Source organism: Pelecanus crispus, chromosome 3 (genome assembly GCF_030463565.1).
Source record: "Pelecanus crispus isolate bPelCri1 chromosome 3, bPelCri1.pri, whole genome shotgun sequence".
In the NCBI taxonomy this organism is placed as follows: domain Eukaryota; kingdom Metazoa; phylum Chordata; class Aves; order Pelecaniformes; family Pelecanidae; genus Pelecanus; species Pelecanus crispus.
In genome coordinates, this window is record NC_134645.1 from 4,549,152 (window position 1) to 4,561,996 (window position 12,845).

Here is a 12,845-nt window from a genome sequence, read left to right on the forward strand (position 1 = left end):
GTGACATTATGACAAGGCCTGGGTAAAATATGGTCACACGGACAAATTTTATGTCCCAGCTGCAGGGGAGGTATGCAAACGCTGTCAACGAGCGGTATGTAGTTGAATGGCGCCATCTACATTTCAAATATTCAAAAGAGGTCAATATTTCAGTTTGTTTTCTGGTATCTTTCTCTCAATTGTTTAACTGCACGGGTTTTTTTAATCAGCGGCTCTATACTGTAGACCCCAACATGCACAAGCTCCAATAAAAGTACACATGAAGATTAAGAACGGGTTATTTACCTTTTTAACAAAGTCAGCCTCGCAGAACTCCTGAAGAATTCCCAAACACACACTGCAAATGTTCACAGCTGAGTTCTCCACTGCAGTATTTTCATCATTAACCGAAGGAATCTGCTGCAGCGCTCCATTGTGGTTCAGATCATCAGGCCCTTCTTCCATGTGTTCAAGTCTGATTCTCTTACAAGGTGGATCAACTACGTCAAAACAAACCCTATCTTCTTTTTCTTGATTATTTTTCAGAAATTCTTTTAAATCCTTCATCAAATCCTAACACAAACAGAGGAATCATACTGTTGTTGGTTTTTCCTCTTTTCTCCAATGCTGTAACAAGCACTTAAAAACACAATTCTAAAAGGTAGTACTAACCATTCCAGTTTAGCCTTAGTGTATGTAATTAATAACTTGGAATTTATAGCAAAAGACATCTACACGTTTAAAAACCTCCAAGCTGTATTTCTCTCCAAATGTTTTCCAGAGAAATTGAATTTTGCCCAGCAGGCTTCTTTATCATCCAAGAAGAGTGAGAACACTTTACAGACCTGACTTGCAGAAATGCATTTATCTTTGGCCCCATCACTATTCAATGAAAATAGATGTTTATTGCCTTTTGGTCATTTAGATTATGTTAGAATTTAATTCCTCCAACTCCACTAGCCCAGATGACTAGGAAGAGAATTGGCTAGTATAGTATGAGAAGAAAATGAAGGCAGATACTGGTGAGGGTGAAATTAAATACACAGAGGAAGAACTTCATATAAAGACAGAAGCCTACAAAAATTAAAGGATGTGCTGGTGAGGAGAGAGAAGAATTACCTGCAGGTCTGAATTTTAGGAAGGATGAGAGATAGAGGCAAGACATAGTTCAGAAAGAAAGATTTATTAAAAGGTCTTCAGTAACAAAGACAGCAGTAACTGTGTTGCTGCAACTCAGGAATATTAGGTAGAGATACAAAAGAATAAAAAATGTCGCACAGAATGAACACTTCTCAAATCACTGATAGAAAATGGAAAAGGACAGGGAAGAAAGATGTTACAAATTCATTCTAGAGAGTCTAAACTTGAACAAAGGTGAAACAATCAAGACAGGCACCAGAAGATGCAAGCATAAAGACAAGCGATTCGTCCAGGTAAATGGAGATGTTTATTTGGCCTACACAATGAGGTCTCAGAGAACCAATATGGAGGAGGAGCAAATAGCCAAAACCAAGTTGAGGAGTATCAAATACAAGAACAAAGGCAAGAATGATTGTGCACAACTAGGAAAAAGTTTGAAGAACACTGAATTTCAGCACTAAGGTCAGCTAAAAAGGACGCCTAATAACACTGAGTTTGACTGGTTGAAAAAGGAAGATTTATCCTTAACCCGTGCTCTGCAATTCTTCAGTTACATCCCCCTACCAATTCTACTGAAAGAAGGAAGCACGAGGCAAAAATGTTTGGAGCATAGATGGTTTCTCCTCTGCATCAGCTGCACTGCCCACAGCCCCTTTACTACCTATTACATTAAAGGAAAAAGAAGAGAGGGAACAGTCATAGCTGCTCTGCTTCAAATGTGGTAGAGCCATGCTGTGCAGAAGCTAACATGCCCTGTTTTCTGGTGTTTTCAGGGAATACATAGCAACTTTCACAGTCAAACTTCACCCACAACAATTGTTATATTCTATGATTCTTGTAATTTCTCAAAATTGCACAGTGTAGCAGCAGTCATTTTTCATACCTCATTTTGCAAAGCATTCTCCTCTCAGGCAAAGAGTCCAAGAATACAACAACCTTCTCCTCCAAGGCAGCGCAAAGAACACTGCATTCGTACGTTCACACATTCTAATTAGGAATACAAAGACCAAACCTTGTATGGACGTCTATAAAGCGCCTGTGATCCCACGCAGCAGAACCTCAAAATACATCGTGGGCAAGTGCCAGTGTTCAGTAACAGCTGAACAATCGGTCTGTCCTTTTCTGTTAGTGAAGACATCCTGGATAATTCTAAAATTAAAAAAGAAAAAAGCTTAGAATAAATACAATTCAGCAATTCAATAATAAAAGGACTCATTTAACTGCACTGTATTTAGAATCGCTGGATTTTTTTTTTTTTGTGCTCTAGAAAAAGTTTAGGATACATGTTTGTCTTAAATCAAAGGCACAACATAATTGGAAGACCAACCCAAAAAGACCACTGACTCGGGGAAAAGCTTCTGTACTTCCTAGAAAAATCTCAAGTCAAGAGTTCTGACAAAGGTATGCTGAGCTTTTGATCAGAGTTTTATCTTTGGTAAAGTGCATTACATTACATGTTACCCTTTACTGAACAGAGAAGGCGGGTGGAGCCAAGACATATTAAGCTAATCGTACAATGGCAATTCCTTCTAAAATTGTAGCAATTAAAGAAACATTCTGTTAAAATCACAGGGAAAAAAACCCCAACCAACCAAAACCCAGATGCCATCCCCTTTTGTCACACAAAGCCCTAAAGGCAAAAGAAGTCTTTTCTATCCATTAGCCTCTTCAATTTTTTGAGATTTCTTATTTCCTATCTCAAATATTGGACTACTGTTTTTGTGGGAGATCTCATAATGCTTTTTTTCCTAAAAGATTATGGGTAATTTGGTTTCCTATCACCCCCTCTGCCTGGAACTTTAGAGCAGACTAATTTCGTTGGGTGAAATTTAATAGTGGGCTAGAACTCCCAGCAAACTTAAGTTCCTGCATTTTTAGAAAAATATGGAAAAAGAAAGATTCCGAGCGAGGTGCTCACCCTTACTAGATTTCTAGGAAAGTTTAGGAGGCACATAAGAATAACCACAGTTGTTCAGACCAAAGGTTTAGTTAGTCTACCGTCACCCAAAGCAGGAATAAACAGATGCCACGGGAAAATATGCCTGTGCAGGGCATATACCTCTGCCAAGTGCTCTCTGCCTCCAGTTTTTTCTGGTGGGGGATTCCTTTGACTTAGTGAGGTTTGCCTGTTGGTAAACCTTAACAGATCTCTCCTCCAGTCCTTCTCCAGTGTCTCCTTGAAATTCTTTTGCCTCTACATCCTTTGGCAAGGAATTCCACAGTACCTACTGACAGATGAACCACTTGATTTTGTTTTGGACTTAGCTCCACTATGCAATATTTTATATCCCCCTAGTTTTTATACTGCAAGAGGCAGTGCAGAGGCAGGATATATTGGCATTCTCCGTGTCGTGCACAGTCTGTTAAACCTTTAATGTCCTATCTTACTCAGGAGTACCTTGCACAGAAAAACCTTCACAGCATGGGAAAAGTTATTGATTCAATTAATTTAGTTTCTCCTGGATTTGGTTTCTTTATGGTAAGCGGTAAAAACTATCTAGAAAACTTCAAACCTGCTTTTAAAAAGAAAAAATAAAACAAACATACTTTCAGGTGACTGTCAGCTCGATTCAGCTTAGAATCATAGAACGCTGTGGGTTGGAAGGGACCTTTAGAGATCATCCAGCCCAACAGCGAGCAGGGACATCTCAACCAGATCAGGGTGCTCAGAGCCCCGTCCAACCTGACCTGGAATGTTTCTAGGGATGGAACCTCCACTACCTCTCTGGGCAACCTGTGCCAGTGCTTCACCACCCGCATTGTAAAAAATTTCTTCCTTATGTCTAGTCTAAATCTATTCTTCTTTAGTTTAAAACCATTACTCCTTGTCCTGTCACAACGGGCCTTGCTAAAAAGATTGCCCCCATCCTTCCTGTAGGCCCCCTTTAAGCCCTGAAAGGCGGCACTAAGGTCTCCCCGCAGCCTTCTCTTCCCCAGGCTGAACAACCCCAGCTCCCTCAGCCTGGCCTCGAAGGAGAGGGGCTCCAGCCCTCGAATCATTTTTGTGGCCCTCCTCTGGACCCGCTCCAACAGCTCCATGTCCTTCTTGTGCTGAGCTTCATGAGACTTAAAATATTGCCACAATCAATTTTCACGCTTCCATCGTCTGAACCAAGGGAGTTAAGAAAAAAAAAAAAAACTCCAAAACACTGAGAGGCTCCTTAGCTCTTCCGCTTGCAGGGGCGGATTTCATGAGGCGCTGCGCGGCAGCAGCCCGGCCGGGACGGCGGGCACCGCTCTCCACGGAGCCGCGCCCCGCCCCCCGCCGCCAGCCGGGACTAACACCTTCCCCGCGATCGCCGAACGGCGAAGCCCCCGCCACGACAGGCGGGTCGCCATCGCGACAAGGCCGACCCCGACCGGGCCCAGCCGCGCTACGGGGAAGCTCAGCGCTCCCGGCCCGACGCCTCAGCTCTCCGGGGGGAGCCCCGTAACCCCCCCCACACAAGCGCGCGCCCCGACCGTTAGAACCGTTTATAGCCCCCCCCCCGCCCCCGCTGAGGCGCCTCGCGCGGGCTGAAGCGGGGGAAAGGGAACGGGGAGCGCTCAGCGCAGGGCCGCCCTCCCGCAGGAACCGCAGATGGGCTGCGGGCTGCCGCCCGCTCCGCTCCGCTCCGCCCCGCTCCCGGGGAGAAGCCATCACCTCCCAACGCCCCTCGCTCCGCGCCGGGCCTCGCCTCCCTGCCCGGGCGCCCAGCGGAGGCGGCGCAGGCTTGAGCAGCGGCGAGGAGGAGCGCATCGATGGGCCGGCGCGGCAGGTAGCCGTGCCCGAACGCCGGCTGGTGAATAGCCTCGGCGCTCCCGCGTCGCGTCTGCCGGTGGGCGGGCGGGCGGAGGAGCGCGGCGGGCCGGGCCGGGCCGAGTGGGGCCGGGGGCAGAGCGGGGTCGCAACGCGGCGGAGATGGCGTCGCAGCCGCCGCCTCCCAAGCCCTGGGAGAACCGGCGGCTGGCGGGCACCGTGGCGCCGGCCTTCCAGTGAGTGCCTGCGCCGGCCCCCGCGTCTCCCCTGCCTGCGGCGGGCGGGGGTGTTCGTCCCCTCAGGGCGGCTGCGCCTCCCCCCCTACCTCGGGCTTCCCGCCTCGGCCTTCTCCCCTGAGGCGAGCTCAAAGGTCGGGCCCAGCCGGGCAGTGCCTCGGCGAAAACAGTGGCTGAGCGGAGCTTGAGGGGGTCTGTCGGTTTGGGTGGCCCAGGGGGGTGGGTGGGTGATCCGCTGGGGTGGCTTGGGGTCGCTTGCCCTGCTTTGGGGAGGGGTTTGCCGCCTGGGGAGGGGTCTCTGGTGGGTTCCCCTTCCCGGTGGGGAGAGGGAGGGAGAGGCTTCCGAACGGTGCTGGTCTCAAACCCTACTTGTGTCTGTAGAAAGTTGCGCGTTCAATGCGGTGAAGGTAAAGCTGTACGTGTTGCCACGAGTGGACAAAGCGCGGGGTGTCCGTTTTTGGGGATTATAGAGCTATGTAAGGCTGCCTGCCTCTGTGGGAGCGGAGAGGCAGTGTGGTGCTTTCCCCAGGAACTGGAAAAGATGCACGTGTATGTCCGTCGCTGGTGTGTTCACCCGGGAATCTTGAGTTTTTCCAGAAAATCCAACCTGCGCAAGGAGAAGGATGTGGTATAGAAAGTGTTTGTAACCGCCTTCCTTTTTATCAGAAATGAAGGAAAGCGTGGCGGTTGAAGAGAAGCCTTGTTTTACGTTTGGTGCTAGTGGGTGCAATTAGAGTGAGCTGAAACTGGGCAAAAGGTTAGCTCAAGACTAAACATTCAACAGAAATTTTTCTGCTTCACTGCAAGCTGAAGCTCGCCAAGCAAGAAATTTGGTGTTAATTTTTCTTGGTGGGGTTATCTAGCTCATTGTAAAGTGCTTCAAGCAGCTTTAAGTGAGGTGTCCTAAGTTGACTATTGGGGAGGGGGGGTGTAGGTTTTTTTAAGACTTTAAGACTTTTAATAAGTTACAGTACCTCTGTTTTCTGTGGTAATAACTTATTCGTGCCTCTGTTTTTAACTGCTGAGAGACTTAAAATCTATGATGGCAAAACCAAACAGTGTAAAGACATAAATATTATTCCTTGGTGTGGAAACCTGGAAGTTTTGCTGAGAGGAAGTTGTTCCCTACCTTATACGGAAATAGTATAGCAAGCATGCTTCACATTCAAAGCAATGCAGAAAGAAGCAGCTCTGTAGTTATTCAAACTTGACTTTCCTTCTTCTATTTTTTTTCTGTGAATTTAATGGACTACAGAAGGGCAAAGTCATGGGATGAGGCAGTAAACATGAGAAATGACCAAAACGTTGGACTTCTAGGATGATAATGTGTGATTAACTTTTTAATGAAACAGCAGAAGTTGGACAGCTGCTTGACAGAATTCAAATACCAGTCTAGTATTTTGCAGAGTCTTATTACGAAGGGCATAGATAAAATGACTTAAACTTACGGGCATACAAAGGAATAGAAGTTTACTAAATTACTAACAAATAATTGACTCATAACAGCTCTTTCTGCCAACAGTTTATGGTCACAGATTCAATCCCTTGACATGCTTCATAAGGGTAATTAGATAGTTTGGGTAGAGAAGGAAATTGGGGGGACCCAAAGCTCTTGCATATGTTGTTGTATAATTATTTGGATTCTCAATTAGGTCACACCACCCTTTTCTCTAAGGGTGGATTCAAAGGAGCTCTCAAACTTCCTTGCTGCTGTATTGTTGGCTCATTGTATAGAAGAGCTGAGAACAAGTATTGGAAATAAAGCTCTCAGATTGCAACGTTCATAAATATTCTTGGTAGTATATACGAGAGGCTTTTGCGTGCAGAAAAATGATCTAGGTGTTACAGCATCATATTTGATGGATCTAGATGTAGTGTTTCATGCTTTCTTAGTCAATACAATAAATAGACTGAAAGTTTTTCCATGTGTAAGTTTCAGATATGCTGCGGTTCCACATTTACACTGAATATCTCATTAGGTTTTTTTTTTCCCCGAAAGACCTGTATTTCCTGACTAGAATTTTTACTTCCCACAAACGTTGTGCAATGTAGTGTTTGTCTACCAGGTTCCCTATCCTAGCAACACTGAAATGCACGGCCACATTTATATAGTTAACCAAGAACTCTGGGGGAATGAAAATATAAACTTATTCTGAGTATTGATCTTGCTTGTCTGAATTTGTTTAGGTCTGCTGACTTGGGTGACAACCTGCTGACCAGGCCTGGACAACCCACAGTTGCACGAATACCTCCACCTATTTTGCCAAGACCATCACAGCAAACGGCAAGCAGTAGTCTGAGCGCTTTCAGGCCAGCGTATAGTAGTTCTTTTTCTCCAGGCTATGGTTCACATGGAACCTCTTTTTATGGAAGCTATAGTCCTTACAGTTACGGATATGGTGGTTTGGGTTATAACCGCTTTCGTACAGATGATATTCCTCCCAGCAGGTTTGTTCAGCAGGCTGAAGAGAGCAGCAGAGGTGCATTTCAGTCCATTGAAAGTATTGTGCACGCGTTTGCCTCAGTCAGCATGATGATGGATGCTACCTTTTCAGCTGTGTACAACAGTTTCAGAGCTGTGTTGGATGTAGCCAATCACTTCTCCCGCCTCAAAGTACACTTCACAAAGGTGTTTTCAGCTTTTGCTTTAGTGAGAACTATAAGGTATCTCTACCAGCGTCTACAACGATTACTAGGTCTGCGGAAGAGCTCTGAGAATGAGGATTTGTGGGCTGAAAGCGAGGGGACAGTAGCTCGCATTGGCCTTGAAGACAAGGCGGCTAACTCTGCAAAATCCTGGCCCATTTTCTTGTTCTTTGCTGTTATAATGGGAGGTCCCTATCTGATCTGGAAACTGCTTTCTACATACAGTGATGAAGAAACAGGTAAAGATGATCTGCAGCACGAGAGAAGTGCAGCATATATTGTTCCTTTTGTTATCTTATACTACAATAATAGAAGTTTAATAGATACTGGGGTACAATACTGAATTTTAGGCATGTGATACGAGTAGCAGCCTGGTTAAGTAGCCTGTTGTTGAGTTAGGATGCATTTTCATGGTAAGCTGTGTGTGATTCCAAAATCACGATTCCTTTCCATTTCTGTTGCCTTTCTATTAGATGTGGCAGTTGGGGCGGGGGGAAAAGCACTGGTTGGATTGACTCAACAAATCATGCTTTCTTTGTTACTCCTGTCAGTTCTCTATTGGAAAAGTTTTAGCAAGAAAGTTAAAGTGTTTTCTTTGTTTTCCTTTAAAAAAACCACCAAACTTTATAATTCAAAGCAGATGAACTTTTAATTTCTTTTTGGAAACAGTATCGAGTAACTGGGCGAGTGGAGAAGATGATCATGTAGTTGGAAGAGCAGAATATGATTTTAGTGCTCTCTCAGAAGAAGAAATTTCTTTCCGTGCTGGTGACATGCTAAAATTAGCACCCAAAGGTAAACTTTTAATTTTGTATTTATTTTCTAATCGCATGTGAAGTAAGTCATATTGTTAGAGTCTGGAAATGAAAACAAAAAAACCCCGCCAACTTCTTTGACCGATCTCCTTATCCACACTGATATTTTGGGTTTTTTTTTCCGTGGATTATTACTTGCATTTTAATAAAACTTACCGAGTAGTTTTGTTCAATTTGCCTAAGATATGACACAGCCTAAAATTACACAAGGAGCACTTTGTGGTTATCGTTGTGGTTACCTTTTTCTCACGCTGTGAAGATCCCTAGGCATTTGCAGTATGGTGGTGTCATCGATTTCAAAACAACTTGTACTCACAGTACTTTTCAGCTCACCTCACCAGTGCAGATCCTAGTCATTTCTCTTGTGGAGTAATTTGTAAAACTGCCTTTTATCACAGAGTTATTTTCTCTGCGTGATGTGCTGTTGTGTCATCTACCTTCCGGTGTATTTGTGCCTCAACTGCGATATATTTTGAATTGTTTTGTAACTTCAACGCATTTGCGGTTTCTTCTTCAGAACAACAACCCAAGATCCGTGGCTGGCTTTTGGCTAGTTATGATGGCCAAACAACAGGACTTGTGCCAGCTAATTACATCAAAATCCTGGGCAAAAGAAGAGGTAGGAAAACAGTGGACCTGGAAAGGATTACAGAGCAACGGCCAGCCTTTACCAGCACATCTGTTAGAGGATCTGCTGCTGCTGTGACTTTAGAGGAGCAGGAAGCTGCTTTTGATTCTGTTTTTGCTGGAAGTAAGAAAGTTCCTGTTGCATCTGACTCCACTGCGGTTAGTGGAGAGAAACAGGAACTCTAATGCACTTTCATCAACAAAGCGACTGAACTGTGCTTTATTGATAAAGCTTAAGGTTTGTTGAAAATCTGTATCGTAGTGGAACACTGATGGGGCTGTACCAGTTATTGCTGCTACTGACTGGTGAAGGGATGGAGAAATGATTGCTCAGATTTGTAGTATTTATTTTTGACTCACCTAAGGCTGTACATTAGTGATTCTACCCAACCGCCTGGCAGCAACTCTAAGATCATGAGACAAGGAGAATTGAGGCGTTTATAACAAAGCAAACAACAACAACAACAAAAAAATAGGGACTGCCGGCCTATTCTTGTTAAGGAGACAAACTGTTGGTGAAATCTGGAGGTTAACATCCAGCCTTCATTCGAATGTTGGCTTGACAAGAGGCCTCTTCAACAGACATGCAAAGGGAAGACAGATTCTGTAAGATGTCCTCCAAAACTGGACGCTGAGGACCATAAAACCATTGTTTCCCCCTGAAAGGAGGGAGAATTGCAGGAGATTTAGGTGACGCAATCGAATCGGTAGAAGTTCCAAGTTGCTTGCTTTTCATAAGAAGTAGGGCTTCTGTCATAAAGACCTTAGCTCTTATGAAAAAGGGCCTTGTGAGAAAGCGGGGAGAAGTACAGTTTGGAAAGGAAGAGCAGTGAGGCTTCAGCAGTAGCGCTAACCAGTTCTCTTTCGTTTATTAAAAGCACATGAGAATAAAGGGTATCCTGCAGTCAGGCACTTTCCAGCGCTCTTAGTGTTATTCCCTTCTGTAGTAAACCAACTTTGCATCGCTCCTAGCCATTTTGTGTTGTAGCCTGTAAACTGCCTATCAGTAGTCTATCAGCTACCATCTGCATCTCAACTTATTTCTGTTCTTTATTGTTTTTATACCAATGTCAAAATATCCCGCCTTTTAGTGTGGTAGCAAAGCATTGGGTTGGAGGAAGTTTAACGTAATTTGAGTGGCAAAGAAAAAGTAAAGTTTCTTGCTTAATTGTCTCAGTTAGCTAGGGTCTTGGAGTTAGCTCTTTATGCTGCCGTACAGGTGGTAAATTTTACATCTGCCCGTAAAAACTGAGGGCTCTGGTTTATCAAAAGCCATAAAAACATTAAGACTGTTCAAAGTATTTAGTATTTTCTTCATATTGGTTTTTGAGATATTGAAGTACTGTTTGGGTTTTTTTTTTTTTTAATGAAGCAAAGCTAATTAAAACATTTTTCCTTGTAGTATATATGTGTAACAAGTTGAGCTTCTGAAGGTTAGAGCAATGGATAAAATAACTAAAGCTTGTCTTGATCATTAAAATAGCTTTTTTATTTTAAAGGTACTCAAAAATATTAGTAAAAGTAGGGCACATGCCTTTGCTTAAATGACCCAGTAGTTTCAGTTTGACTGTCTACAGAGATCTTCAGCACCCATTATATGTTAGCAAAGTTTTCAGTATTTGTACTTTAATTGCATTTGCTGGCCTTGAGTTCTTAGAATTCTATTCACCGCAACAAAACTGATGAGAAAAATTGAAGCGAGCACAGTTTTATTGAGGTAAGAGTGGCTGAAAAGACAGGTATTATGCTGGAACCTTGGCTTTTAAAGTAATCTCTGAATGCCTGTTGTTGGTAATTAGAGCAAGAATTTAAGTGGCTGTGCTCAGGTATTAGGAGATGGTGCGAAGAATCATTTTTACTAGATTGTTAGACCTTCAAGCGCAGAGGAAAAGGAAAGAGTTGTTAAAGGGCAAACGAGAAACTTGAAACTAGGTTTACCACGTTTAGAACAGAACACGTTCCTGAGACATTTCCCTGTGTACCAGGGCATTGAAGAAAATTATCTATATTTGGAAATGACATCTGTTGTTGAAATAAAAATAGCAAACAATCCTGAAATATAAAATACAGAGAGGAAAAAAGGCGGGGGGGGGACTATCAAGTGTACAGTTCTGCTTACAGTGTATATTCATGGAGGGAATTCATTTGCTGTTGTGAGATTTAGTTAGTGGACTGTCAGCCTCTCTTGTGTCAGTGAAAGATTTCAATCAGAGTAAGGGTCTTTTAAATACATGAATAAATAAACCATGAACTCTTTTGTAGAGTATCCATTCAAGCAGACTTCTGTTTTGCTGCTCAGAACAAGTTGGGAAGGCAGTACCATAATGTTTGTTGGAATCTTTAAATCTTACTGATTTTTAGAAAGATGAATTTAATTTCACTTTCAGGTCATACTATTTTGAAAACAATTCTTTTAGTAGGAAGATAGGTTATTAATAACTTAACTGACTTGTCTTTATAGTAGTTTGACTTAGTCTACCAATCACTGTCATAACTGTATCTGCTAATCTTGACAAGAATTTTGATCCTTCCAATCGTGTGATTACTTTAATGGAAAAGAAGGCTCTGAGGAAATGAAGTTATTTAACTCACAATTAATTGTACTGATTGTAGAAGGGTATTAAAATTCATTGAAGTAAAATATATAATGTGCTTTAAGTTTTGGTTTTGTTTTTTGTTTTTTTTTTTTTAAATGCACAAACTAGCATCAGGAAAGAATGCGAATCCTACAATTTCATTGTCTGTGTTTCTGCCCGCATGTCAGGCTGCAGAAAAAGCATCTAAATGAATGCTGATTGAAAAAGGGAGGCTGGTTGACAGGCTGCTCAAGACTTGCACAATTGTAAAAAGGTGAGAAGACTAAAAGGAGCTGGTGTGGCTGCAACAGGAGTGTGTAGAAGAGGAGATCAGACAAGATGCTTTCGAAATATTGCTAAACTTATACATTAGGCAATTGGCTCTTACTTTAAGATCTGTACGTACTAAGTTAAGCTTTATGTTATTCTTTGGAACTACTTATATACCTGTAGCAGACCTCGAAGTCTGTAACAGACCTATGACATTTGTTTATGTAAGGTTTTAGTTTAATCTTACTTTAATCTTATTGATACTGTTTAGTATACCAGCTATTTTATGCTTGAATACTAGCTGAACTAATGACAGATGCCAGTTTTGACTGGTTCCCTGGGTGCTAGCAGTACGTGAGCGTGCACGCGTTCAAAGCTTTGTTTGGGTTTCTGAATAATAAATTTAAAATATTCTCTTTGTCTAGTAGAACTTAATAAAACTGTCCGCTTCTTTTGCACAGGTTCAAAATCTCTCCCTTCTGTGGAACTAGACTGCACCTGAGCTAGTAAGACTGTTGTGATTTATTTGGCGATCTTGGTGAAATTTGCTAGTGAGGTAAATACAAAGAAAATACAGTTTCTTATAAATCTGAGCTGTTTGCAATGAAAATTTTCCAGAAGAGGTACAAACTCAGAAACCAACACAGTGATTTTCTTGGTGCCCCGCAGCCGTTGTAGAAACACTCTTGTCCGCAACAGTAGCAGAACTGCACTTACTTTACAAAACATGGGTAACACAAAAGCATTTTTTTTTTTTTTTAAGTAGCTCCTTCCAGTTTTTTTATCCATGCAGGTGTGGCCGTGTGTTGGGATTGTC

The 12,845-nt window shown here is 42.8% G+C and overlaps 2 protein-coding genes across 3 annotated transcripts in view; one reads left to right on the forward strand and one right to left on the reverse strand.

Annotated features, from left to right (window-relative positions):
* PUS10 (pseudouridine synthase 10) overlaps positions 1-4,789 on the reverse strand; it is a 34,847-nt gene extending 30,058 nt beyond the window's left edge. The window contains exons 1-3 of the mRNA XM_075707461.1: positions 4,763-4,789; positions 2,132-2,268; positions 286-552 (exon numbers count right to left, since the gene is read on the reverse strand). Of these exons, the coding sequence (XP_075563576.1) occupies positions 286-552; positions 2,132-2,257 (393 nt within the window). The 5' untranslated portion in view covers positions 2,258-2,268; positions 4,763-4,789. The remainder of the gene's footprint in view (positions 1-285; positions 553-2,131; positions 2,269-4,762) is intronic.
* Positions 4,790-5,020: 231 nt separating this feature from the next.
* Positions 5,021-12,278, forward strand: PEX13 (peroxisomal biogenesis factor 13). 2 transcript variants are annotated; one of them, XR_012830936.1, is made up of 5 exons: positions 5,021-5,094; positions 7,282-7,979; positions 8,410-8,535; positions 9,073-11,760; positions 11,888-12,278. XR_012830936.1 is itself a non-coding variant. In XM_075707462.1 (4 exons), the coding sequence occupies exons 1-4, from the start codon at positions 5,021-5,023 to the stop codon at positions 9,366-9,368; spliced, it is 1,194 nt and encodes a 397-aa protein (XP_075563577.1). In that variant the 3' UTR covers positions 9,369-11,859. The 2 variants fall into 2 exon arrangements, 1 of the variants encoding a protein (XP_075563577.1); XM_075707462.1 differs by lacking the exon at positions 11,888-12,278 and having other exon boundaries at positions 9,073-11,859.
* Positions 12,279-12,845: the final 567 nt, after the last annotated feature.

Excerpts from the sequence above, each read along its gene's own strand:
- PEX13 (XM_075707462.1), top strand. The coding sequence starts at position 5,021 with ATGGCGTCGCAGCCGCCGCCTCCCAAGCCCTGGGAGAACCGGCGGCTG. Across the intron at positions 5,095-7,281 it reads ACCGTGGCGCCGGCCTTCCA|GTCTGCTGACTTGGGTGACA; the intron begins GTGAGTGCCTGC and ends GAATTTGTTTAG. Across the intron at positions 8,536-9,072 it reads GCTAAAATTAGCACCCAAAG|AACAACAACCCAAGATCCGT; the intron begins GTAAACTTTTAA and ends TTTCTTCTTCAG.